At 38.7% G+C, this 25,017-nt stretch overlaps 1 protein-coding gene across 1 annotated transcript in view; it reads right to left on the reverse strand.

The window, feature by feature from the left end:
• Positions 1–25,017, reverse strand: part of INPP4A (inositol polyphosphate-4-phosphatase type I A) — a 199,034-nt gene that overhangs the window by 43,153 nt on the left and 130,864 nt on the right. The window contains 7 exon segments of the mRNA XM_043990586.1: positions 2,558–2,804; positions 4,844–5,059; positions 8,605–8,788; positions 11,543–11,557; positions 14,112–14,220; positions 15,395–15,499; positions 18,328–18,462. Coding sequence (XP_043846521.1) covers positions 2,558–2,804; positions 4,844–5,059; positions 8,605–8,788; positions 11,543–11,557; positions 14,112–14,220; positions 15,395–15,499; positions 18,328–18,462 — 1,011 coding nt within the window.

Genomic DNA, 25,017 nt, shown 5'->3' on the forward strand with positions numbered 1-25,017 from the left:
GTAAAGAAGGACTATGTCCTTTGTCCTAAACTTGGTGACTGTTTGTCCCTGGCACACTCCTTACATTAAGCAGGAGGAGGTCTTCATACACTAAGGACTACAAAAGGAGTCATGCAGATTAGAGATTTAATCTCTGACCAACAATGCCATGGAAAATTTTTAGAAATGGGAAAAGGGGAAGAAGTAGTACTGGTCTTATCACCTGAAGACTTTCAACCTCCCAGCTTCTCAGAGAGGGAGAGAAATAGGCATAAAAGCGACATCAATGTCTAAACATAAATTTAACCTCTCAATCCACTGGAGAATGGCATAATACTCATTCAAATTTAGAACGGTTCATCAAAGGCAAAAGCCTAGAGAGTAGAAAAGTAGTAGAAGTAACTTCAGCATTGGTGAATTGATGAGCAATTGTGTAGAACAAGCTCTATTTATTAAGCCCAAATCACCACCACAAATATCTGAATATAGTACAAAAGGTTATATTAAAAAACAACCTAAATTGAATGCTGTGAGATTATAATGACAATGCGTAGTCCCAAAGAAGAGTTCCAAGAATGCACCTCCTTTCTTTGCAGAGGTCTGAAGCTATGGTTATAGAACACAGAAGACAACTTAAGACTTTTTTGATCTGTTGATTAATTTTGCTTAACTGCTTTTTTCCTCTTAAAATTAATTGTAAAGGATTCTTTTCTAGGAAGGTTGGGGTAGGAATAGGCTGGGAAACGTGGTGGATGTAAAACAAAATATATCACTACAAATTTATTTTTTTTAAAAGGTTAGCTTCAAGCTACTTATCTAACACCTGCTGAAATGGCCCAGATCTACCTTTTTAATGTATATCATGGGTCAAAAGTAGACTCACAAGCACTTCTTCAGTTCTAATCCTCCAGTTCTCTTTAGAGGTTGGATGATTTTTTTTCCTGATAAATAACAAATTCTAAAACTAAGGATTTGCATGGCATTTATTTTAATAGCATATGGTTTCATACATCTTCCTATGTTTGGATCAGCAAATGAATATCGTTTGAAACATGCATTTAAAACAAACAATTATAGGAAAACTGATTTTCACGGTATGCATACTTATAAAAGTCTACCTGTATATGTCAGAAATAAATACTTGTTTAGACATATAAAAAAATGTATTTACATGTCAGCATATTTACAACACCAACTATGCCTGAAGGTAACATTTAAATTATGGATATATAGGCAGTATATAGTTGATTAAACATATATTTTATCTATTTAAAAACTACAGTTACTTATTTGACAATTTTGAGAACCATTATTTTAAAAAATGACAAAATCCTAAGATTAAAGTCAAATGAACATGAACCAACAAATACTTATAAATGCAACACAAATATGTGTACCAAAAACATGTTCAGCAAGTGCAAACATTTCCTTGTGGATGAAATGGGTGGAGGATATGAACACTGTCAAAAGTCAGGCTCCAAGTACTGTGTTTAAATCTCATAGTGAGTAGGATATATTCAGGTGAAGAAAACCTCATAAACGAAGGAGGATTTGATTATTTATTTACCAGTAATAAATTTATTTACTTATAAATGTCTCTGATTCAGAAGCAGAATTTATTTGCGATGTGTTAAACTCTTTTGATTAAAAACCAAAGACTTCACTGCATGAGTCCTTTTTCTGCAATGTGATGTTTAAAATCCCATTATTTCATCACAGGAATATTCTAACTGGACTACACAAGTTCATGTTGCCTAAACCTAGCATACAAGAGTTAAAGAGAAGAAATAACACAGATGCTATTCCATGCACACGTGACCTTTTTAGTATCCATTTCAGGAAGAGAGCAAACATCTTGTAGGTTGCTATCCTGAGTTTCCTCCTCTATTTAGAAGGTATGCAGTGATGGTAACAAAATAGAAGAAATCCAATGGGAGTTTATCTTTAGAGTATGATAATGAATGATTCCACCAAAATCTTTGAGTTTTACATGAATTTAGCCTACTGTCAAGAAAGAAGTCTACGTGTGTCACATTTTAGCATGCTTATCTGGGAAAAGAGAATTAATTAAAATCACTAGGTTGATAACCAGGCCTTTAAAAAAAATGCAACAAGCCTTCTGGCCTCTCTAAACCTAGCTTCTTCCTTATTTGACTCTTCCATTCTTTGGTCCTTCCATTCTTCACCAAGTGACAAGTTTAACACAGTACCAAGCCCTTTGTGTATCAACTTTGGTTTTTAAAAGGTCTAGAAAAAAAACTGGAAAGCATAGCAGGCTTTTCAACATGCGCAAGTGCCAAAGCTCCTCCCTGGGATTTAAAAACTGTCAAGGATGCAGCCTGATACATAGGAGTCTGATTTTTAAAAAGTTAAAATGACTCTTGGCCCTCAGGGTACATACCTCCTAGCACAAAAAAAGCTTTGCTGAAATATCCTGTTCATTTATGACAACTACCCTTCCACCCTGAGTGAAAAGTACACTTCGAAAAGTTGGGAAAGACAAATGAAAAAGAACGATGATGCAGCAATGAAAAAACAAAAAAGCAACAGAAGGCGAGAAGCACGGTCCCATACGCACTTGTGTTCCAATGAGAATGGAATAAAGCAGATGGCATGGAGTGGCAGCATGATGAGGATGCGTGTGAGGGTTCCGGTATGATCCAATAGGCTCGATTATCCCGATTACCTTTCTTACTTGGCCCACTGACATCACACTGGAAAACATCTTCACAACTCTCACTGTGTAATCGCTCTTTCTGGAGAAGTTTGTCGACTCTCTGGATGATGCACTCCAGGCTTTTGTCGACATTAAGCCACACTTTTTCCTTAAAAGGAAAAAAAATACCTTCCTTACTCTTTCCAAAATGACTACTCCTAGATGTTATCCCTAAGTGGCAAGAATTGACCCAAAATCAAAGTTGACGTTCACAGACCACACTGAATCTTATCGCAATTATGGACTTACTTATTTGTTAAAATTTTATATTTATCTGTTTTTTTCACCACAAAAACAAAATTCTATTATAGCATTTCCTAAAACTTGATAGGAGAAATAACCCTGGAGATCTTAGAAAACTGCAAAGCGTCACAGAACCTTGAGTATTAGAAGGAAAACAAGGGCTATTTGGCCAGGATGAACACGCTTTCCATACTTTCCATACTTCAGGGTTTTATTTTTCCAATCCCTTGTCCTTAGCTGTCACTATCATTACAATGAAGGTGTCTAGTTATTTATGAGGAGGTGCTGGTTTTTAGAGATTCTCAAATGAATTGTTAAGAAGAGTTAGAGAGGGCAGCTAGATGGTGCAGTGGATAAAGCACTGGCCCTGGATTCAGGAGGAGCTGAGTTCAAATCCAGCCTGAGACACTTGACACATACTAGCTGTGTGATCCCGGGCAAGTCACTTAACCCTCATTGTCCTACCCCCCCCCCCAAAAAAAGAAGAAGAAGAAGAAGAAGATTTAGAGAACCTAACAAGTCACTGATGTTCATTTTGATGCCCATTCCAGAGAGTGGTACTGTGGGAAAATGTACTAGATTTTTAGTCAAAGGACTTTTCCACTTATTACCTCTATAACCTTGGGCAAATCAACCAAGCTCTGGGCCATAGTTTCCTTACCTGTGAAATGAAGGCCCTGGACCAGGTAGCCTGTATGATTTCTTCAACCTCCAAAACTATGATCTCTATGATCCCAACATAGTGCTTCTAAATTATTTCTTCAACAGATAAGAAAAATGGGCTGAAAGTCTGCATTGCTCCCTCAGAAAATAAAAAGTACTCACCTAAGTAAGTGTGATTTTAGAGGCAAAAGGAAGCCCTCCACCTCCTGCCCAAAACTATGCCCAATACAGTGAGACAATGATTGTCTACTAAATCAGGGATTTAGTACTTCCTGTCGAAGAATTATGCTATCCAGGCATAATAATTGAAAATATAAAGGATGACAGTACTTAGGAAAGAGAATAGTAAGTACTTAAAAATCAACAGCAATTACTCAGTGTTAATTAGTAATTGAGATCCACTTCTTTTTTCTTCTAATAAATTAAACTGAAAAAAGAGCATGAGAAGAATAGGGGTCAAGAGCAGAGACGTGGTGGGCTCTACCCAGAATGAGGCATACTTTGCCAGATAGAGTCAATGCATTGCTTGTTTTGCTTTTTGTTATAAGAAAAGGGTCTATTGGGGCAGCTAGGTGGCGCAGTGGATAGAGCACTGGCCCTGGATTCAGGAGGACCTGAGTTCAAATCCGGCCTCAGACACTTGACACTTACTAGCTGTGTGACCCTGAGCAAGTCACTTAACCCCAACTGCCTCACCAAAAAAAAAAAAAAAAAAAAAAGAAAAAGAAAAGAAAAGGGTCTATTGCTTAGGGAGGGCAAAAGTTAGTGAGAAATTACAACAATTTATTTTTTTTAAGGCTTCAATAAATACTTTTATTATCAAAAGGGGTAGAAATCTGAGAATAATTCTCAAAAACCAGATGACTTTCTCAGGCATAGGTAGACTACTATAGACCACCTAGGAATCTCAGGGGACAGCACAGGTACATCAATACCTTGCAGGAGAATAGAGGAGCCCACAAAGAGGAATTTACAAAGCCTTCAAAGACTGCTTTACCTCCTTTATAATTCTGCTTCTCAGTCTAGCCAAGAGCATATAGCTGACACTCATCAGGAAGACCTAAAGGTTAGGGCAGTGTCCAGTTTAAAACATGGTGGTTTGGAAGGCGCTATTTAGGGGAAGTAGAATGAGAACCCACTTGGAAAAGCAGTATCCCTCAGTGGAGTCTCTCACGAGTAGGAACATAAGAACACATTTTTATTTTTCTATCTAGTGGTACCAGTAGATATTTAGGCACTTACCCATTCTGCCTCATGCCAATCTGCATGGAGAGAGCGGCTATTTCTTCCCGTGTACTTTGCCACAAGAGTATCTTGATCATTCCTTAGCATTACCTGCTCCTCCTCAGTTGAGGTGGGAGATGCTTTAGAGGCAATGTAATCAGGTCTAGCAGCATTTAGTCCATGTATGGAATTAGCCAACAATTTACAGTCACAGACAGTAATCAGTTGTCTTGTCTGAGAAAAAAAAATATAAACACTGGTTATTGCTAAGTCTTTTTACCCTCCTTAATCTGACCTGGTCTCCTGCCAGTCTTTTATGAGAAAGAATTCTTTTCCTACAGGAAAGCATTTTTCTCCTCCACAAAGAAAAAACAATAATAAAAGCCATGGAGTTTTTAAATAATTAAAAGAAATGTTAAATTCCAGTTATAGGTTAGTGAAAATAGAGATGTAGTTTTTTTTTTCCCTGTACAAGTTCACAGAGCCCCTTCATGGACCCCAAGTTAAGAAGATCTGGACTGGAAGCTTCCATCTAAACCTTAAGCTATGAGCCCACAGATCCGGATCCTGCCTCTGACACATGCCAGCTATGAGATCAAGGACAAACCACCCAATCTCTTTAAGCCTTTGTTAACCCATATTTAGAATGGAGATAATAATACTAGTGGTGTCCATCTCACAATGTTCCCATGAAGTTCTGATTCTCATCATCGTCCTTGACCTCAAGGCTCAGCTCAAGTGATATCTTTCCTGATCCATCTTGCTATGAATGCTTTCCATCCAAGGTTACCCTTTAACTACCTTTCTGTGTGCACATGATACCTCCCCTGCCCAATTAGAATGCAAGCTCACTGAGGACAAGGACTCGTTCACTTTTGTCTTTGTATCTCCAGTGAGCACAGTGTCTGGCACTTAGTGAGCACTCAATAAATGCACGCTGAATGACCGATTGATAATATACACAAAGCACTTAACAAAATTTAACGGCAGCTAGGTGGCCCAGTGGATAGAGAGCCAGGACAGGAGTAAGGAAGACCTGAGTTCAAATCCTGCCCGACACTATCTAGTTTTGTGACCCTGGGCAAGTCACTTAACCCTATTTGCCTCAGTTTCCTCATCTGTAAAATGACCTGGAGAAGGAAATGGCAAACCATTCCAGTATTTGTGAATAAAACCCTAAATGGGGTCACAGTCAGACACGACTGAAATGACCAAACAACAAAAAGAACTATATCAGGGGCAGTTAGGTGGCATAGTGGCTAGAGCACCGGGCCTGGAGTCAGGAGGACCTGAGTTCAAATACAGCCTCAGACACTTGACATTTTCTAGCTATGTGATCCTGGGCAAGTCACTTAACTCCAATTGCCTCACAAAAAAAAAAAAAAAAAGAAAAGAAAGAACTACATTAGCTATCTTCATCATCACTACGACTAATTCAACCACTGCTAGAGCTTGTTAAAATATTTAGTAACTCGCATAGTCACATTTTAAAAGTACACAGCAACACAACGGACATAAGAGGAGGAAGATCTTCCCAACCCAATGGTCAAGAATAACTGAAGGAGGTGATAGACACACATTTTCTGAAAGCCTATAGATTCCTACCTGCCTGAAGATGGTTTAGGGGAAATCCTGACAGGAAACAAAATAGGCTTCTTCAAACCAATTAGAGTCTATGCTCTTCTTCAGTAAAATTCATTAAGTACCAGGGCAGCTAGGTGGCGCAGTGGATAGAGCACCAGCCCTGGAGTCAGAAGTACTTGAGTTCAAATCTGACCTCAAACACTTAACACTTACTAGTTGTATGACCCTGGGCAAGTCACTTAACCCCAATTGCCTCACATAAAAAAAAAAATTCATTAAGTATCAGTGATTTTTTAAAGAAGGTGGTTCTCACTATACTAGCTCTAATGCTACCTGAGGGCATGTATTTCAGACTCTTCCAATTTTCACCAGGCACAGTGAGTCAGTTAATAAGCATTTATTAAGTGCTCATTAATGATGTGTCGGGTACTGTGCTAAGTGCAAGGGACACAAAGAAAGGCAAAAGACAGTCCCTGCCCTCCAAGCTCTCACACCCTAATGGCTGGAAAACTATCTCAAGATACTGTGCTTACACAGAACACCAGACACTTGGTTTAATAATTACTGCTGATGTTATTCAGCACACAGCCTTCAAATTCCAAAAGAAACAGGCCCTCAGCTGCATATGACCGAGAAACCCACAAATTAACATTATGTATTTGTATGCTTTTTTTTTTTAAGTGAGGCAATTGGGGTTAAGTGACTTGCCCAGGGTCACACAGCTAGTAAGTGTTAAGTGTCTGAGGCCGGATTTGAACTCAGGTACTCCTGACTCCAGGGCCGGTGCTCTATCCACTACGCCACCTAGCTGCCCCTCAAAGACTTTCAATTGACTTTTGGGGCTCCTTCTAACATCTGGACTCTTAGATCTGTGGCACTGAGGAGTTCTCCTAAAACGCAGTAGAGCCATACAAATTCCATGAGGGCAGGAGTATTTTTGTCTTCATCTCTGTATCCCTATCACCTGGCAAATTAAAAAAAAAACCAACCACTTAGTAAATCCTTATGGGACAAAGCAGCAGTTCTTTTCAATTTAAGTTTACATCATCTGATTTGGGAAATAATCAACTTAAAACTCAAAGGAGGGCAGCTAGGTGGCGCAGTGGATAGAGCCCTGGCCCTGGATTCAGGAGGACCTGAGTTCAAATCTGGCCTCAGACCCTTGACACTTACTAGCTGTGTGACCCTGGGCAAATCACTTAACCCCAACTGCCTCACCAAAAAAAAAAACAAAAAACAAAAACAAAAACTCAAAGGAACACAGATTTGGAGTTGAAAGGGACCTTTGAGTCCAACTCTTTCCCTCAATTTGCTGATAAGGAACCTGAGGTGCCAAAGGATGAAGAGACTTGCCCCTCAGTGTCTAAGGTAGGGCTTTAACCCAGGGCCTTCTGATCCAAAATCCAGGGCTCTCTCCACTGTGCCACGCTTACCTATTGTTTTCCATCCAGTTCTAAATTTCTATTTCTATTAACAGTAAGCTCTTATTAGAAATTATGAGGAATTAATGATAACACTTTAATTCAATAATCCTGAAATAATGCTTCGTTAATGTCCAGGGAAGTCACTTAATCTCATTGGGTTTTCTCTTTTAGAAAAAAGAAAGGATTACTAAAGTCTCTTCTGTATCTAACATTTTAGCATTTTTTTCCAGTGGAGAAAGGACACTGATGTAGACTCTTACCACATGTCTTTACTGTACATAGCCAATATTTTGCTGATGCTGAGAGAAGTGAGCAGAGCCAGGAGAACACTGCACACAGTAACATCTTGCAATGATCAACTATGATTGACTTAGCTCTTCTCTGCAATACAATGATCCAAGACAGTTCCAAAAGACTTATGATGGGAAATGCTATCCACAGCCAGAGAAAAAACTAATGGAGTCTGAAAGCAGACTGAAGCACAACATTTTCACTTTTGTGTGTGTGTGTGTGTGTGTGTGTGTGTGTTTTTCCTTTTGCTGTTTTTTCTTGTATGACTAACATGGAAATAAATATGTTTTACATGATTGTACATGTATAACCTATTTCATTGCTTACTGTATCGGGGAAGGAAAAAAACTTGGAACTCAAAATCTTTCAAAAAATGAATGTTAAAAATTCCCTTTACATGCAATTGAAAAAATACTATTAAATTAGTATATCTGTATATATACATACACACACACATATAAAGCACTGTCATTCCCATACCTTATCTGCTAAGATGGCGAGTGTCCTTTCAAGGCCATTAGCCGATCTGTCCTTGGCTGCCCTTGACAGCCTCTCAGCATAGTAACTGACTTGGGTTTTTAAGGTGTTGATCTGGGCAATAATCTCCTTGGCTCTGATGATATCCTGTGGTGCATATATTATTGACTGGCAGCTGGGTGAGGTACTGAAAAAAGAAGGAATGGTTTTAAAGTGATCTCAGAATAGTCCAGTAATTCAGTAGAGTTTTTTCCCCCTGCTACGCCCAATCATCTCCCCTCTAGATAACCAAGAATAATTATCCCAAGGCTCTTTGTCCTTCACCTAAATTGATTTCTCTGTCAAAAATTTTCATTAACTTCATTCAGATGAAGAATTAGTGGCTGTTTATGCCCAGCGAAAACAGAAATAAACTAGAACTAAGGGAGAACTCCTCTACTAACAACTTTAGTGATGGATTTTGCTACCCTCCCCCCCTTTTTGTTCCTTTTATTTGGCCACTTAGCACTTTTGTCTTCCTTTACTTTGTTTCACCTCTAATCTTTCCAATCCCTGGGCAAACTGTAGCTATTTTCTTCTTTGCTCTCAAGGTAGCTGGTCTTTCCTATCCTGAATTTTTCTACTTTATCTATCAGCTTTTGTGGAGAAAGAAATGTCAAATCAGGAGAGATCTAGGAGATATTAACCCCCTCAATCAAATCTCTGACCCTCCTCACTCTACCTCAGCACTACTAGGCAAACAAAGATGATTATCCAGACCAGTGAGGTATAAAGCATATCAGGGGTACAGCCAGACCACGAATTTCAGTTAGAATGAGTGAACTGGTTTGTCTTTTAAAAAAAAAACAAACTAATCTGGGGCAGCTAGGTGACACAGTGGATAAAGCACTGGCCCTGGATTCAGGAGGATCTGAGTTCAAATCCTGCCTCAGACACTTGACACTTACTAGCTGTGTGACCCTTGGCAAGTCACTTAACCCTCATTACTCCGCAAAAACAAAAACAAAAAAAACCCAGCAACAACAACAACAAAAAACTAATCCTCTTCCTAGGGGTTACTGCCTTCAGGTCTGGCTGCTAGCTAGGGAAAAATAAATGAAAGACACAAGTCCTTTCATCCAAGACTCCAAAGCAACAAAAATACTTCCTATTTAAAAAAAAAAATCTGTGAGAGCAAGGAGAATTAGACAAAACAAGAAAAGCTATTGTTGGAGTTCATACTGCATACTGGAAAATCAGACATCATGTCTGAAAAGGTACATGTTCTTCCAAAAGGGGGAGCAATGAAATTATCTCCTCAAAAGATGAACTTTGATTTTCTCTGGGTACAGACCAATGGAAGGATGAGATAGACACTGAAGTCCAAAAGGTAGCATTCATCTCACCCTTCTCACATTCCCATTATAGGTGCGCATGGTCCAAACAGCCTTTACTACCTTACAAATTAGACTCTATCCACACAGAGATGGGGAGCCATCTCTCATTCCCAAAATTGGGCGAACATGCAAAAGCAAGGTATTTGCCAAAAGCCCATGCAGCAGACGGAGCTCAGATCTCTGTTTTAGTAAAAGAATTCCATTTCAAAGCATGAGAGTCACAAATATCCACTTTCCAAACTGCAATCACTTTTTTCCAAATGAATAGCTGTCCCTTTAGAATTAATTTACTATTGTATCCCCAAATTCAAAATGGATTTTTAAAAAGTCTTTACTTCACTATCCTTTCCACATGAGGTGAGAAAGAACATAACAATTCATTCCCAGTATTTTCACCCACCAGTTTTCAATGTTTAATTTGCAGTATTCACAACACAGAGGATTTGGGAGAGGTGAGAAAAGGGAAATTTTAAAGCTTCTGTTTGAACAGTAGGTTCTTTATGCAAATGAAAGTGATGGAAGGTATGTATGTGCATTCTAATCCCCCCCCTTTTTTGCTTCGGGGCAATGAGGGTTAAGTGACTTGCCCAGGGTCACACAGCTAGTAAGTGTCAAGTGTGAGTCCGGATTTGAACTCAGGTCCTCCTGACTCGAGGGCCAGTGCTCTATCCACTGTGCCACCTAGCTGTCCCTCTAATTACCTTTTAAAAATGATTATGACTATATTAAAAAGGAAGTCCATACTGCAACAAATATCTTAATGTTGTGTTTGTGTTGTATTGTATCTCCAGAGAAGAGGAGGACCCTCTAGACCCGAGGTTCTTAAAATGGGATCTGTACAATGATTTTTAGGAGGGAGGTAGGGTATGGGTGGAGGAGCAGTCTGAAATCGGGAGGGAAATTATAGCTTTATTTTCACTAATATCTAACTGAACTTTAGCATTTGCTTCAGTTATCAGTCTAGGCAACAAGCATTATCATGAGAAGGGGCTCATAGATTTCATCGGACTGCTAAGGGGGTTCATGACACAAAAATGATTAAGAACTCCACTCTAGACATTGCTAATTATTCTACCACCCCAGGTTAGGAGAAAGATATACCATTTTCTGTATCATTGGTTTGATGGTGAAGGGAGCAGTGTGATGATAGAACTGTAAAAGAAAATTGTTTGAAAATAATGTCAAAGCAGTAGAAAAGTGCATGAGAAAGGACAAAGCAGGAACACATAAGCATGTTGCTTTTAAAATTTTTCTTCATATTAAAGGGAAATAGTGGTTAATTCTCTCAGTCAACTGTCATGCTGTATGCTCAAGGTACAAAGTTTTGAAAGGGAATAATAAATTGGAAATTAGCTATTCATTATCTAAGAAAATTGCAGTTGGAAGAGGAAAATAAAAGAATTCCTACAACATTTATAACTACGTTCACTTAAAACCAACACAGACAATGGTGCCACAGTACATGACATTTAAAAAGCGCTGTACATTTAGAAATATGGTACAATATTTTTCTGTGTAAGACCAAGGCCCCCAACAAAAACTCTCTCCACAAACAGAAAACTCACCAACATTCCTCATAACTGCTAAAGAAAAGAATCAAAATCAAAGTTAGCAGATTGTTAGAGAAAAAAAAAAAACAAATGCAAAAATAAGCCAAGTGATTTCTTGAAAATACTTCTCTAAAACAATGACAACAACAACAAAAAAACTCCCTAGTGTAGAGATGATGAAATTTGTAGACCAAAGGGATATTGACTGGATAAGGGAATATTAATTAGTTGATTCATGCTCAAAGCCCACAGGCAAGTCATCCAAAAGAAAGATATATTTGTTCTCAATAGAAATTTTCAAAGTGAAACTAAAGGCTTATGAATGATTTTTATATTGGGGGGCGGAGTCAGGGAGGGATGAAGGAAAACATATAGCATGTATTTGAGCACAAAATAAACACTTGCGAGAAATTCATTAATAACATTGTTTAGTATTTCTTTGACACTAGGTACCAGGAAAGTGTGTTTCATTAATTCATTAATACTATTAGTTCTATCTCCTCCTTTCCTGCCTCCTCTGCCCCGTTCTCTTAAGGAGGCAGAGCAGCGATGCTACAGAACAACTTATTTGCTCATATAGTATAAGTAAAAATGTTCTCTTCAGGGCATCTGTCAGGGTGAATGAGTTCCACACACCCTATCATAATAACCGAAAAATGCAGACAAATGCTTATTACAAAGCAACATGCAAGGAGGCCATAGAAGCACACGTTTTCTCTCTGTCTATTACAGGCTGGGGTCAAGGCTTCATAGCCTTGCTGGGAAGCACAACAAATCCTGTTTCCCCAAGGACACTTGGAATTGCTGAATTGTAAAGCTCTTAGTTATTCAGCCTGCCTATATTTAGGAAGCCTTCTTGATATCTAAAATTTCCTAGACATTTTCTCCCATTTTATTGTTAGTAGAAATAGACGACAACTAGTAAGCAACTTTTCCATAGCTTTTCATTTATTCAATGAAAGTGATCTTCCTAAAGCATAGATCTGAGTCACACCTTTTTACCTCCCTCTCCTAACCCAATAAACTCCAGTGGCTCCCTATTACCTCTAGGACCAAATAGCAATTTAAAGCCCTTCCCAATCTTGTTCCTTCCTACCTTTTCCAGTCTTCTTACATTTTACTCCCCTCCACTAACTATGAAATCCAGGAACAATGGCCTTCTTGCAGTTTCTCAAACATGACGTTTCTTCTCCTGATTCTTTGTCTTTGCCCCAGCTGTACCCCATGCTCAGATTGGTCCCCCCATCTCTCTTCCACCTCTTGGCTTTCCTAGCTTCTTTCAAGACTCAGCTCAAATGCCACCTTCTGAAGGAGGCCTTCCCTAGCCCCCCTTAACTACCACTGCCTTCCTTATAAAGATTCCTTTCCACGGGCACCCAGAGTTATTTGCATATTGTTTTCCCCATTAGAATGTTAGTTCCTTGAAGGTGGCGCCCATGTTTTTGCCTTTCTTTGTATCCCCAGCAGCTAGTACTGTGGGTACCATGTCTGGCATATAGAAAGGACTTAGTATGTGTTTGGTGCCTATGTTATGAAAGTCATCTCTCAGATTTCTCTTCTTCAAAGTCCAACAATTTCAATTCCTTTTGACTTCTCCTTGTTGGCTCAACTTTCTTTCAATGGTAATTTTGGTCACTTTCCTCTGACTTCCTATGCCGAGATTCAAGATAGGTCTGTTCTCCAAAGTCCTGAAATAAAGACTTCAGTCCAGATCCATGTGCAAAGTTATTAGGCCCCATACATTGCAGGTCATCAGGATAATGGACAATTGTCCTATGAGGTTCCTTCAACAACCAAAAGGAAGGAGCACCCGTCACACCTGGATGGAAAGGCAGGTCCCAGACCTGGGTTCACTGTGTACACAATTTTGTCATTAGTCTGCTGGCTTCCCCACTACCCTTCTTGCTCTAGAGTTCTATATTACTCCAGTTACCAGGATGCTAAAAGAACAGATTACAAAATCATTCTTCCTTGATTACTTTACAAAGGAGATTTAAGTAAGTCTTCTTTGAGGGCAGATTATCAGCGCCTACTTGGGTGGTGATTCAGCAAAGCCAAATGGGCTTGATTCTTTCCACCCACCATCTTTGTTAAACCTAGAAACCGGTGTCAATTTTTGTTTTGAGAGCGTATAATCCAGTGGACTCATTAAATTTTAGTAAGGTTCAAGTAACTAAATCAGAACTGCAAAAAGCTATTCATTTAAATGAGATCACATACATAAAGCGCTTTGCAAAACATTTAAAAGCTCTATAGAAATGATAGCAATTATCATTATTCAAGGGTAATTTTACATAATATATCACATGTGCTTCAGGACTGTATTTTGTAAATTATTTTCAAAGTCAGATTAACTTTAAAAAAGAAATGCATCCTACATTTTTCAAATAAAGAGAATGAGAAGAGGAATCTGCTGCCCTCAATCCCCAAGCTGGCCCCTCAACACAAATACAAAGAACAATCCCTGTTCTACAAGGCAGCTCCTTCCATTGAGCCAGAAGCTGTTCACACTGGCCAGATTTTCCCCCTAAGCTTAAAGGGCATCAAACAAAGACAAAGCTCAGGAAGTTCTATAGCTACTTACTGTTTCTTGGTCTCTTCAAATTTGTGCAGTCGTTTTCGAAGACCCCCTGACTTAAAGCCTTGGCAATGTGCCGCGGCTGCTCCTATGGTTATGATGTCATAGTTCTGATCTGAAGGAAAATAAAGGCCTCATCAACTACTCTGGGCTTCCCACTTGCATGCGTCAGCAAACCCACACAGCCCCCAAATCAAGCTTTCCACGGTGGCCTTGAGCTGCCAGGAAACAAGAATCCTAGCATCTAGTGTCTGATAAGCTTAAGGGCACTGTTGATGGGCAGCCATGGTATGGTGGCTGGAAAGCAGGAGTAAGGAAGAGCTGTTCCAATTCCACCTCAGGTTCAATCTGGCTGTGTGACACTAGGCAAGGCACTTAACCTTGCAGTGCCTCAGAGAAACCCTCTTAATTATAACTGCAGAGCAGGTAGCAACATGAATCGATAGAGGCAGTTTCCTCATGGAGAGTTCTCCAATAGAATCAGAAGTGCAGTTCAAGAAAGAAAAGGAAAGAAAAGAAGAAAAAAGGAAAGGAAAGAAGGAAAAGAAAAAAGACAAGAAAAAGGAAGGAGGAAGGAAAGGAACAAGGGAAGGAAGAAAGAAAGAAGGAAGGAAGGAAGGAGAGGGAGGGATGAAGAAAGGAAGAAAGAAAAGAAGGAAGGGGAGGGAGAAAGAAAGGAAAGAAGGAAGGGAGGAAAGGAATGAGGGAAGAAGGGAGGGAGGGAATAAGAAAGGAAAGAAAGGAGGGAAGGAGAGAGAGGGAAGGAAGAAGAAAGTTAGGAAGGAAGGAAGGAGGGAGGAAGGAGAGGGGGGAGGGAGGGAGGGAAGAAGGAAGGAAGGAAGGAAAGAAGGAGGAAGGGTCATTGCTACAACCTATATCAAAAAGCTAACTTAGTTGTCTACAGATCTTACAAATCAAAAGATGGGTTTGAGAGCCACCCAAGAGAATGGTGTATGGGATTATGGAAATGGGTCAGGCAATCCTCTCCTACTTTTCCTTCTTCAAGGACTATTACTGGTGACTTAGAATTAGCTACTATGGTCTCTTAAGAAACAGAATTGTCCAAGGTATGGTAGAGCTAAAAGTCTCAAGAGGAAGAAATGTACGCCCCTAAAACAGTATAAAAATCCATGAAATTTGTGTGTCTCCTCACACCTCTTATTAGGAATGAGCTCCCCAGAAGATGATTATGTAAAAAAGGCTGGGGCTTGCTTATCTCAGGTATTAGTTATCTAGGGATGAGAGAAGACCAATATGGACTTAATAAAAAGGATAAGAGAAAGAAATACCTGATGCTCCATCATCTTGGACTCGCATTCTCTGTATGTGCAAATTTGTGGGTACAAATTCCAACTTTTTATCAGCTTTCAAACTGCTTGCCTTAAATGAAGGGCCTAAAGCAATGGAACAAGAGAAGAAAAATATCATACAAAGGGTATTCTCTATGTTCAAATGGCACAAAAAAGTGGGGGAAAGGGTATCAGCATGTTTCTGAATATAGCCAGGTAGGCTGGGGTGGTGGCTTAGAGATTTCTGGGATGCCTACAAGAACATTTTAACTTGCAGATGGTAGGTGGGTGTAAACACTGGAAGAAAGGGCAACTTGCTGGCCAGGAGACTTGTTCCAGGATGTTTAGGTGGAACACGCTGTTAGTAAGGGTGAGAAAAGTCACCAGAGCTCTATGGAAACAGCAATACACCATTTGGAAGCTCTGGCTAAACACTGTAGCATGCACACAGAGAGTCACATAGTTATGCAAAGCAATGTGGGTGGATATGTCATACTCTATTACCACATGGCCATGCCAGAAATTATTTAATTCCAACATCAAAAATTAAAGCTATCAGCTCAACTAGAACACCACCTATCCATCTTAAACAGGGGAAAGAAAACCTGTTCATGCAGCATCAAAAGGACAATATATATGCTAGACTTTAATACATCAGTCTTTCAAACACAACAACAAAACAAACACACACATTAGTCAATATAAACAGATTGGAAGGAGTTTTCTCATAAATGTATTACATCTGACTTTGGCTATCCATCATTCATTCAAGTCCTACTCCAATGCCGTATCATACCATGGAGGTCATCTAAGGTTCTCAAAGGCTATACCACTGGAGAGGATGAGTTGTAATAGATTCTACTAAACTAGAAATCCTTCAAAGACAGAGCTTGAAATTGGCGTAGCTATCCTAAAAAGGGTCGCCACTAGACTGAGTGTAAGGAGATGAAGCTTTTTAAAAAATGTATTAACTTTTGAAAATTGTCTTCCAAATAATTAAGAGGTTGCAATCTGCAAAAGTGAGTGGAGTACAAGCAATAACAAAATCAAAGAACCATGAAATACTCCAACATCTATGCCAAATGATTCTATCAGAGGATAAAAAATATATATAACTGGGTCCATTTCATGACTGAAAATCACCTTTTCTTAAGAAAAATTCCAATTGAAAGATTTTGGAGAAAAACCCTAATCTAATTGAAATAATATAATTTTATTCGAAAGCAGAGGTTCTTAATCTTTTTTTTGTGTAAAAGATGATCAGTGAAGCCTACAAACCCTTTCTCAGAATGATGATTTTAAATGCACAAAATACAATTGAATAGGGATTACAAAGGAAACCAATTACACTGAAATGCAATTATAAAAATATTTAATAAAACAAGTTCCCACACCCCAGGTTATTCTAAGAATCCCTGTTTTAGAGGCAGCATGGCAGAGTGAATAGAAAATCTGACTTGGGGTTAGGAAAACCTAGGTCCCAGTGTCTTTGACATACACTAGATGTGTGACCCTGGATGGTTCACTTAATCTTTCAGGGTCCCAGAGAACTCTCTAAAACTATAAGCTGTCAGAAGTTAATGGCCTTTGTCAAGAGAGAAGAAAAAACTATAAAGGAAATATGTTCTTCAGTTGGTAGTCGTGTTTTCAGATGAATGCCTCAGTAATCTACCTTCAGACAAGGTATTTCCCAGGTGAATTACTTTTTTTTTTTTTTGGTGGGGCAATGAGGGTTAAGTGACTTGCCCAGGGTCACACAGCTAGTAAGTGTTAAGTGTCTGAGGCCGGATTTGAACTCAGGTACTCCTGAATCCAGGGCCAGTGCTTTATCCACTGCGCCATATAGCTACCCCATGACTTACTTTTTTTTTTTAATTTTTGTTTTTTAATGAGGCAATTGGGGTTAAGTGACTTGCCCAGGGTCACACAGCTAGTAAGTGTTAAGTGTCTGAGGCCGGATTTGAAGTCGGGTACTCCTGACTTCAGGGCCGATGCTCTATCCACTGCGCCCACCTAGCCGCTCCCCCATGACTTATTCTTAACATTTAACATTTTCATTCATTTTTTCCATTTTCTTCAAAAGGAAAACAATGGCCCATAATTATTATATTTGGCTTCTTGTTGCTCAAGGACGTGAAGGTCACTGAGGTCCTTTCCAGCCCAAAGCCTATGAAGCTGAGATGGCAGTCATGGGTATGTTTTTCACATGTAAATTTTAAGTGTTCGGTGGAGAAATTATATTAGATACTGAAGACCTTTGTGCATAGTGGAAATGAAAAAAGGTATTTCAAGGTAAGAGAATATTTGGTCACAAATTTTGAGGTAATAGAAAATGATGTTTTAAAATCTAAAACCCATTCCATTTGGAATCAAAGACAGACTGAGAGGGGCTGAGGTACCACCACTGTTTTGTGTCTATGCTAAAATTATTCACTGTTCTCTTCCAAGAGAAATAGCAAAGTATTTTTTTAGCTTCATATTTAAATTTTTAAAGGTAGAGTGCTAACTTATACAATCCTCATTTTCATTTCAACTACCATTCAAAGCAAAAGAATTCATAAAACTAGTGTTCTCATTACAAGTAACTTGAGTCCTTTTTTGCGTGATTTCATTCACTCTGGACAAAGATGAAAGAACATCATCTGCCTACCATATTGTTTTCCAATCCTCCATTCTGGCTCTTGACACTAGAGAATCATCATGGGCAACTACTAACGGCTCACCTTTTAAAATGAAATCTGAAACCCCTATTTACATAGGGAGGAATTTATAAGAGGAATTCCTATTTACAGAAGAATCAATAAAAATCCACTTAAAATACTGAATTGATCAATAAAATCAGCAGAATTAGTATTTACTGAGATCCAGATGGCATATTTCTGGAGAGGAAAAAGGTAAAGGCACCTGAAAGAATAAGAGTTAATTTCACTAACCTTTGTACTGATGTAAGTTAGTTAAGTTTTCCTGGTAAGTTAGTATTATGGTTTGGTACTGAGTAGCTATTTGTCGACGGAGACTTTCCCAGCAAGGAGATAGTTCTCCCAATTCTTCCAATTCACAAACCCTGCAAAGAAAGAGACAAAAACAGAAAAACTCAAATTCAACCTCAGGTCTAACTGGCATCTTCAACCTTCGTGGAATACTAATACTCTGTACAATGTGAATGAAACTATATGGTATCCTATTTTAAAATTTTTACTTTCTTTTTTCCTTTTTTTTCTTTTTTGGTGGGGCAATGGGGGTTAAGTGACTTGCCCAGGGTCACACAGCTAGTAAGCGTCAAGTGTCTGAGGATAGATTCGAACTCAGGTCCTCCTGAATCTAGGGCCGGTGCTTTATCCATTACGCCACCTAACTGCCCCTTACTTTATTTTTCTTTTTTTTTGGGGGGGGGTAGGGCAATGAGGGTTAAGTGACTTGTCCAGGGTCACACAGCTAGTAAGTATCAAGTGTCTGAGGCCAGATTTGAACTCAGTTCCTCCCGAATCTAGGGCTGGTGCTCTATCCACTGTGCCACCTAGCTGCCCCCTTACTTTATTTCTTTTAAAATTTTTATTCATATATCACTTTAATTTTACAACATATCCCTTCCCTCCTCTCGCCCCTAGAAGCCATCCCTTATAAAAAAGATAAGAGAAAAAGCAAAAACTACTAATACTACATTAACCAAATGCAACACTATAGGCAACGTTTCAAACGTTTCCAATTGTCCTTCACTTCTTCACAGAAAGGAAGGAGGTGTATTCTTAGATTTCTTCTTTGGGGCCAGGCTCCGTCACTATATATTCACAGTGTTTGTTTCCACTTGCTGTCATCATTGTGCTTTCCATTTATTTTGTTGGAGTCACTGTGTGCACTATTTCTACTTCTATCCCTTTGTGTCACTTTGTATAAGTTAACCCATGCCCCTCTTTATTCTTCATATTCACTGTGACAAACTTTCAATGCTAGGGATAATTCTCCTCTCTAAAATATGAAATAATATATACTTTGATGGGGGGCAGCTAGATGGCGCAGTGGATAGAGCACCGGCCCTTGAGTCAGGGGTACCTGAGTTCAAACCTGGCCTCAGACACTTAACACTTACTAGCTGTGTGACCCTGGGCAAGTCACTTAACCCCAACTGCCTCACTAAAAAAAACCAAAACCAAAACCAAAACCAAAACCAAAACTAAAATATATACTTTGATGATATCTGTGATTGCATTTAAGTGACTACTCCCTTCAGTAGTGCATATCATCATCTAATTAATCCTTTAAGACTCTTATCTATCCAGGTCTTCCCATAAATCCTCCATAAGGAGTCAGGTCCACCCAATGTACTGGCCACCTTTCTGGATCACTGAACATTGCATGGATGTGTATGGATTGTTCTCATAAAAATCTTTTTCTTTTTTTTTTAATTGGAACACTAATGCATTGTTGGTGGAGCTGCAAACTGATCCAACCATTCTGGAGAGCAATTTGAAATTGTGCCCAAAGGGCTATAAAGCTGTGCATACCCTTTGATCCAGCAATACCACTCTTCAGTCTTTTTCCCAAAGAGATCATAAAAAAGGGAAAAGGACCCACATTGTATGCCACATCTCCTCAGTTTTATTCTTCCAATTTGTTTTTTTTTTGTTTTTTGTTTGTTTGTTTTTTTTTGCTGGGCAATGAGGGTTAAGTGACTTGCCTAGGGTCACACAGCTAGCAAGTGTCAAGTGTCCGAGGCTGGATTTGAACTCAGGTACTCCTGAATCCAGGGCCAGTGCTTTATCCACTGTGCCACCTAGCTGCCCCCCCACCAATATGTTTTTGATTTTGATCATTGCTCTGACAAATTGGCATTCTGAATGAAGTGATGATTTGAACATGACTCCTACACTGCTTACTAATCATTTCCCAGCTGTTACAGTATGATCAATTATGTTTTTTAATGATGGTATTGGTGTTTGTCATTTCTAGTGCCTCTCCAGTTTCTTTTTTTATGTTTAGTTTTTATTTTTCCCCCTTCTCAATTACATGTAAACAAAAATTGCTAAAATTCAATTTTTAAAAATTTTTGGTCCCACAGTCTCTTCCTCTTCTTCCTCCTTTCTTGAGAAGGCAAGCAATTTGATATGGATTATACACGTGCAGTAATGCAAAATATTTCCATATTAGCCATGTTGCAAAAGAAAACAAAGACCAAAAAAAAAAGTTTTAAAAAAAGTGCTAAAATCTGCATTCAGATTTCATCAGTTCTTTCTCTGGAGGTGGATAGCATTTTTCAAATCCCTTTTTTGAAATAATGAGATAGAAAGCCATCTGGGCAGAAATTAGGTTTAGATCAAGATCTCACACTATATACCACAATAAGCTCAAAATGGATACATACCCTGGGTTTAAATGGTCACATCAAACAAATCAAATATCTTTTGCAACCATGAACAGGGGAAGGATCAGTTACCAGACAAGAAATAGAGAAGATGACATATAAAATGGACAATTTTGATAACATGAAATCAAAAAGGTTTTGTAGAAACAAAATCAATGAAGTTAAAATGAAAAGGGAAACAGTTAACTGAGGAAAAACTTTACATCCTCTTGGGAGAGGACTATCTTATGCCAAGGGACAGTCACAAAATGGACTTAAAGGAAGCCTGGGAAGTCAGTAGGCAGAGTTGAGGAAGGAAGGCATTCCAGGCATGAGGGACAGCCAGAGAACATGCCTAGACCTGAGAGATGGAATATCTTGTCTGTCAGCCAGGATGCTGGTGTCACTTGACCGCATAAAATATAGATTACTAGTGTTGTGTATGTTCCTCTCTCAAAAACCTCTTCTTGATTACAAAAAGGGGTTTGGGAGGCAAAGAGGGGGAAAGGTATAAAAAGATAAGATGGAGGGAAATAAATAACAACTTTAACTGTAACCATGAAGGATAGCAATGTGGGTTAGAATATAGAATAGAATAACATATGATGTTTACAAGAAACACACTTGAAATGGAAACATTCATATATATTCAAAAAGAAGGATGGAGCAAAATCTATCATACTTCAAGTGAACTCAAAAAAAAGGGGAAGGAATCATGATCTTAGACCAAGCAAAAGTAAAAACAGAATTGCTTAAAAGAGATACACAGGGGGCGCAGCTAGAGAAAAAAAAAGAAAAAAAGAGATACATAGGGAAATGACATCTTTAATGGCATTTGAGATAATGTATTAATATCAGTACGTAATATATACACACTGAAAGCATAGCATCTAATATTTAAAGGAAAAACTGGTTTACAGAAAGAAAAAGAAAGCAAAATGATAATAGTTGGATATCTCAGGACACTTTTCTCAGACCTAAGTCTCAGAAAAAATCTAACAGGTACATATAAGTATTCCCAAGTTTCACTGAATTTTTCATTTTCACCATTTTTATGGTAGAATAATATCCTATACATCCTTAATACTTACAATTTATTCATTCATTTCCCACCTGAGGGGTCTTTCTCTGTTTCTAGTACTTTGTTACCACAAAAAGTATCACTACAAATTTTTCCATACACACACAAGACCTTTCCCTCTATGATTATCACAGATTAAGAGTTTGAAGAAAAGTTGCCAATTCTATTTTTAAGGTATTATTTTCTTCAGTATTTTTGGTGCCTCTTTTACCAAGCTGTTAATTCTCTTTTCATAATTTTCTTGCATTACTCTCATTTCTTTTCCAAATTTGTCTTCTATCACTCTTATCTTTTATTTAACTCTTCTTGGCTTAAGTCCAATTAGCATTTTTCTTTGAAGCTTTGGTTGTAGTTGTTTTTACACTGTTGCATTCGTTTGAGGTTATGTCTTGTCTTCCTTGCCACTACAAGTATCTTTTTATGGTTCAGTTGGTTTTAAAAAATTATTTAGTTTTTAATTTCTTAAATTTCTATTTCTTGATTTTGAACTTTATGTTAAAGTTGGGCTTTGTTTACCTTGGGGGTGGGAAGGCACTGCCCCAAGCTTCAGGCTTTTTTGTGGTTGCTATTTCAGAGCTAGTTCTGGGAGTCTGCAAGTTTTCCAGTTCTTCCGGGGTATTGTGATCCTGAAAGAGGTGTGATCGTGGCTCTCCTGGTTGGTGTTCTGATCTTTATCCAGGAAGGGTCCCTAGTCCCCTGAAGCCACAAATGCTAGCATTCCTCTCTGCCTTGAAATTGTGACCAGGACCTCTTGCTCCGTTGGGACCAACCCACAAGTGCTCTTCTCTACCTGGGAACTGTAATCCATATTGTATATGGTCAATAGAGTTGCCAATGAGTACTGGCTGCACTCAGTCCCAGAAAAGGGACCCCTGTAATTTTTTGCTGACCAGTTGTCCAATTTCCTTACTATCTCTGGGTGGAAATTTCCTGAGGTTGCTGCAGCTATAGTGGTTGCCTCTGAAGCCCAACACTGTGCTGGCTTCCACCATGTATACTCCCAGGTGGCCCCTACTCCAGCATCACAGACCTCTCCTACTGACTTCACTCCTAAGTTATCTTAGGCTAGAAAATGTCGTACTCTGACCTTTTGTTGGCTCTGCTACTCCAAAATTTGATTTGAGGTGTTTTTTAAAGTTGCCTAGGAGAGCTCAGGGCTGAGTTGCTGCCTCTAAACTACCACCTTCACACAATTAGGTTTTGTTTTTTTGGGGCGGTGCAATGGGGGTTAAGTGACTTGCCCAGGGTCACATAGCTAGTAAGTGTTAAGTATCTGAGTCTGGATTTGAACTCTGGTCCTCTTGAATCTAGGGCCGGTGCTTTATCTACTGGTGCCACCTAGCTGCCCCCCACACAATTAGTTTTTGAAAACACTAAACTAAGGCATTCTGAAGTCTTAAGTTCCAGCTGGCAACATAAAAGATGAAAAATAATACTTTAAATTAAATAAATAAAATTTTATTTCGAGCTTCCTGGTCTGCTTGTTTATTCATTGACATTAAAAAATGCTACCCAAATAATAGTTCTGTTCATGAATTTAAAAATCAAAATCAAAATACAAGTCATTCCCCGATTGATAAACAGTCAAAGGATATGAAAAAGGCAGTTTTCAGACAAAGAAATCAAAGCTATCTATAGTCACATGAAAAAATACTTTAGAATAATATTGATTAGAGAAATGCAAATTAAAACAATTCTGAGGTACCACCTCACACTTTTCAGAGTGGCTAATATAACAAAAAAAGAAAATATTGGATGTTGGAAGGGATGTGGGAAAACTGGGTGGTGTTGGTGAAAGGGATCCATTCATTCTGGAGCTCAATTTGGAACTATGCCCAAAGGGGCTATAAAGACTGTGGCATACCCTTTGATCCAGCAATACTATGTTAGGTTTATGTCCCATAGACATACCCCAAAAGAGAAAATGACCTATTTGTACAGAAATATTTATAGAAGCTCTTTTTGTGGTGGCTAAGAATTGAAAATCAAAGGGATGCCCATCAATTGGGGAATGGCTAAACAAGCTGTGGTATATAATTGTGATGGAAAATTATTGTGCTATAAGAAATAACAAGCAGGATGATTTCAGAAAGTCCTGGAAAGAATTATATGAACTGATGTATAATGAAGTGAGTAGAACCAGGAGAATGTTATGCACAGTGACAGCAATTTTTTTTTTTTTAAGTGAGGCAATTGGAGTTAAGTGACTTACCCAGGAGCAATATTGTTTGATGAAGAACTGTGAATGACTTAACTATTCTCAGCAATATAATGATCCAAGACAAACCCCAAAGGACTAATGAAGAAGCATCTATCGACCTCCAAAGAAAGAACTGATATTGATTGAACATAGACTGAAGCATGGCTTTAGGCTTTCAAAACACTTTTAGTATCTATTAGATAATAGATATTTGATCATCACAACACTAAAGTGAAGTAAGTAGTAAATGAATTATTTTTTTAAGTAATAAACTTTTTTTTTTGCAGGGCAATGGGGGTTAAGTGACTTGCCCAGGGTCACACAGCTAGTAAGTGTCAAGTGTCTGAGGTCGGATTTGAACTCAGGTACTCCTGAATCCAGGGCCGGTACTTTATCCACTGCGCCCACCTAGCCACCCCTTAAACATTTTTATTTACAGTTTTGGGTTTCAATTTTTATCCCTCCTTTCCTCCCTCCCCAAGGCAGTAAGCAATCAGATATGGGTTATACAGTACATGAACAATTATTCCTATTTTACCCAAAGATCTAATCATAATTATTCTCTTCAAAAACTCTCAGGTTGGGGCAGCTAGGTGGCGCAGTGGATAGAGCACTGGCCCTGGAGTCAGGAGTACCTGGGTTCAAATCTGGCCTCAGACGCTTAACACTTACTAGCTGTGTGACCCTGGGCAAGTCACTTAACCCCAATTGCCTCACTCAAAAAACAAAACAAAACAAAAAACAAAACAAAAAAAAAACCCTCTCAGGTTTCCTACAACCAAATGACTAAAGTTCAAACTCCTCTGTCCAGTACCCAAGGCTCTTCATTAACTTGATGTCACCCTCACCTTTCTAGCCTTCTATCTTTCATGCACTGTAGCTCTAGTCCAGGGGTTCTTAACAAAGAGTTCAAGAGCTTTTTAGTATTTAAATTTTTATAAATATTTCAATCAGGGTGTCCCAAAGTCTTACTTTTTTTTCAAAAAGTAGCTTAAGGACTGCAC

The sequence above is a fragment of the Dromiciops gliroides genome, chromosome 3, assembly GCF_019393635.1.
Source record: "Dromiciops gliroides isolate mDroGli1 chromosome 3, mDroGli1.pri, whole genome shotgun sequence".
Classification (NCBI taxonomy): domain Eukaryota; kingdom Metazoa; phylum Chordata; class Mammalia; order Microbiotheria; family Microbiotheriidae; genus Dromiciops; species Dromiciops gliroides.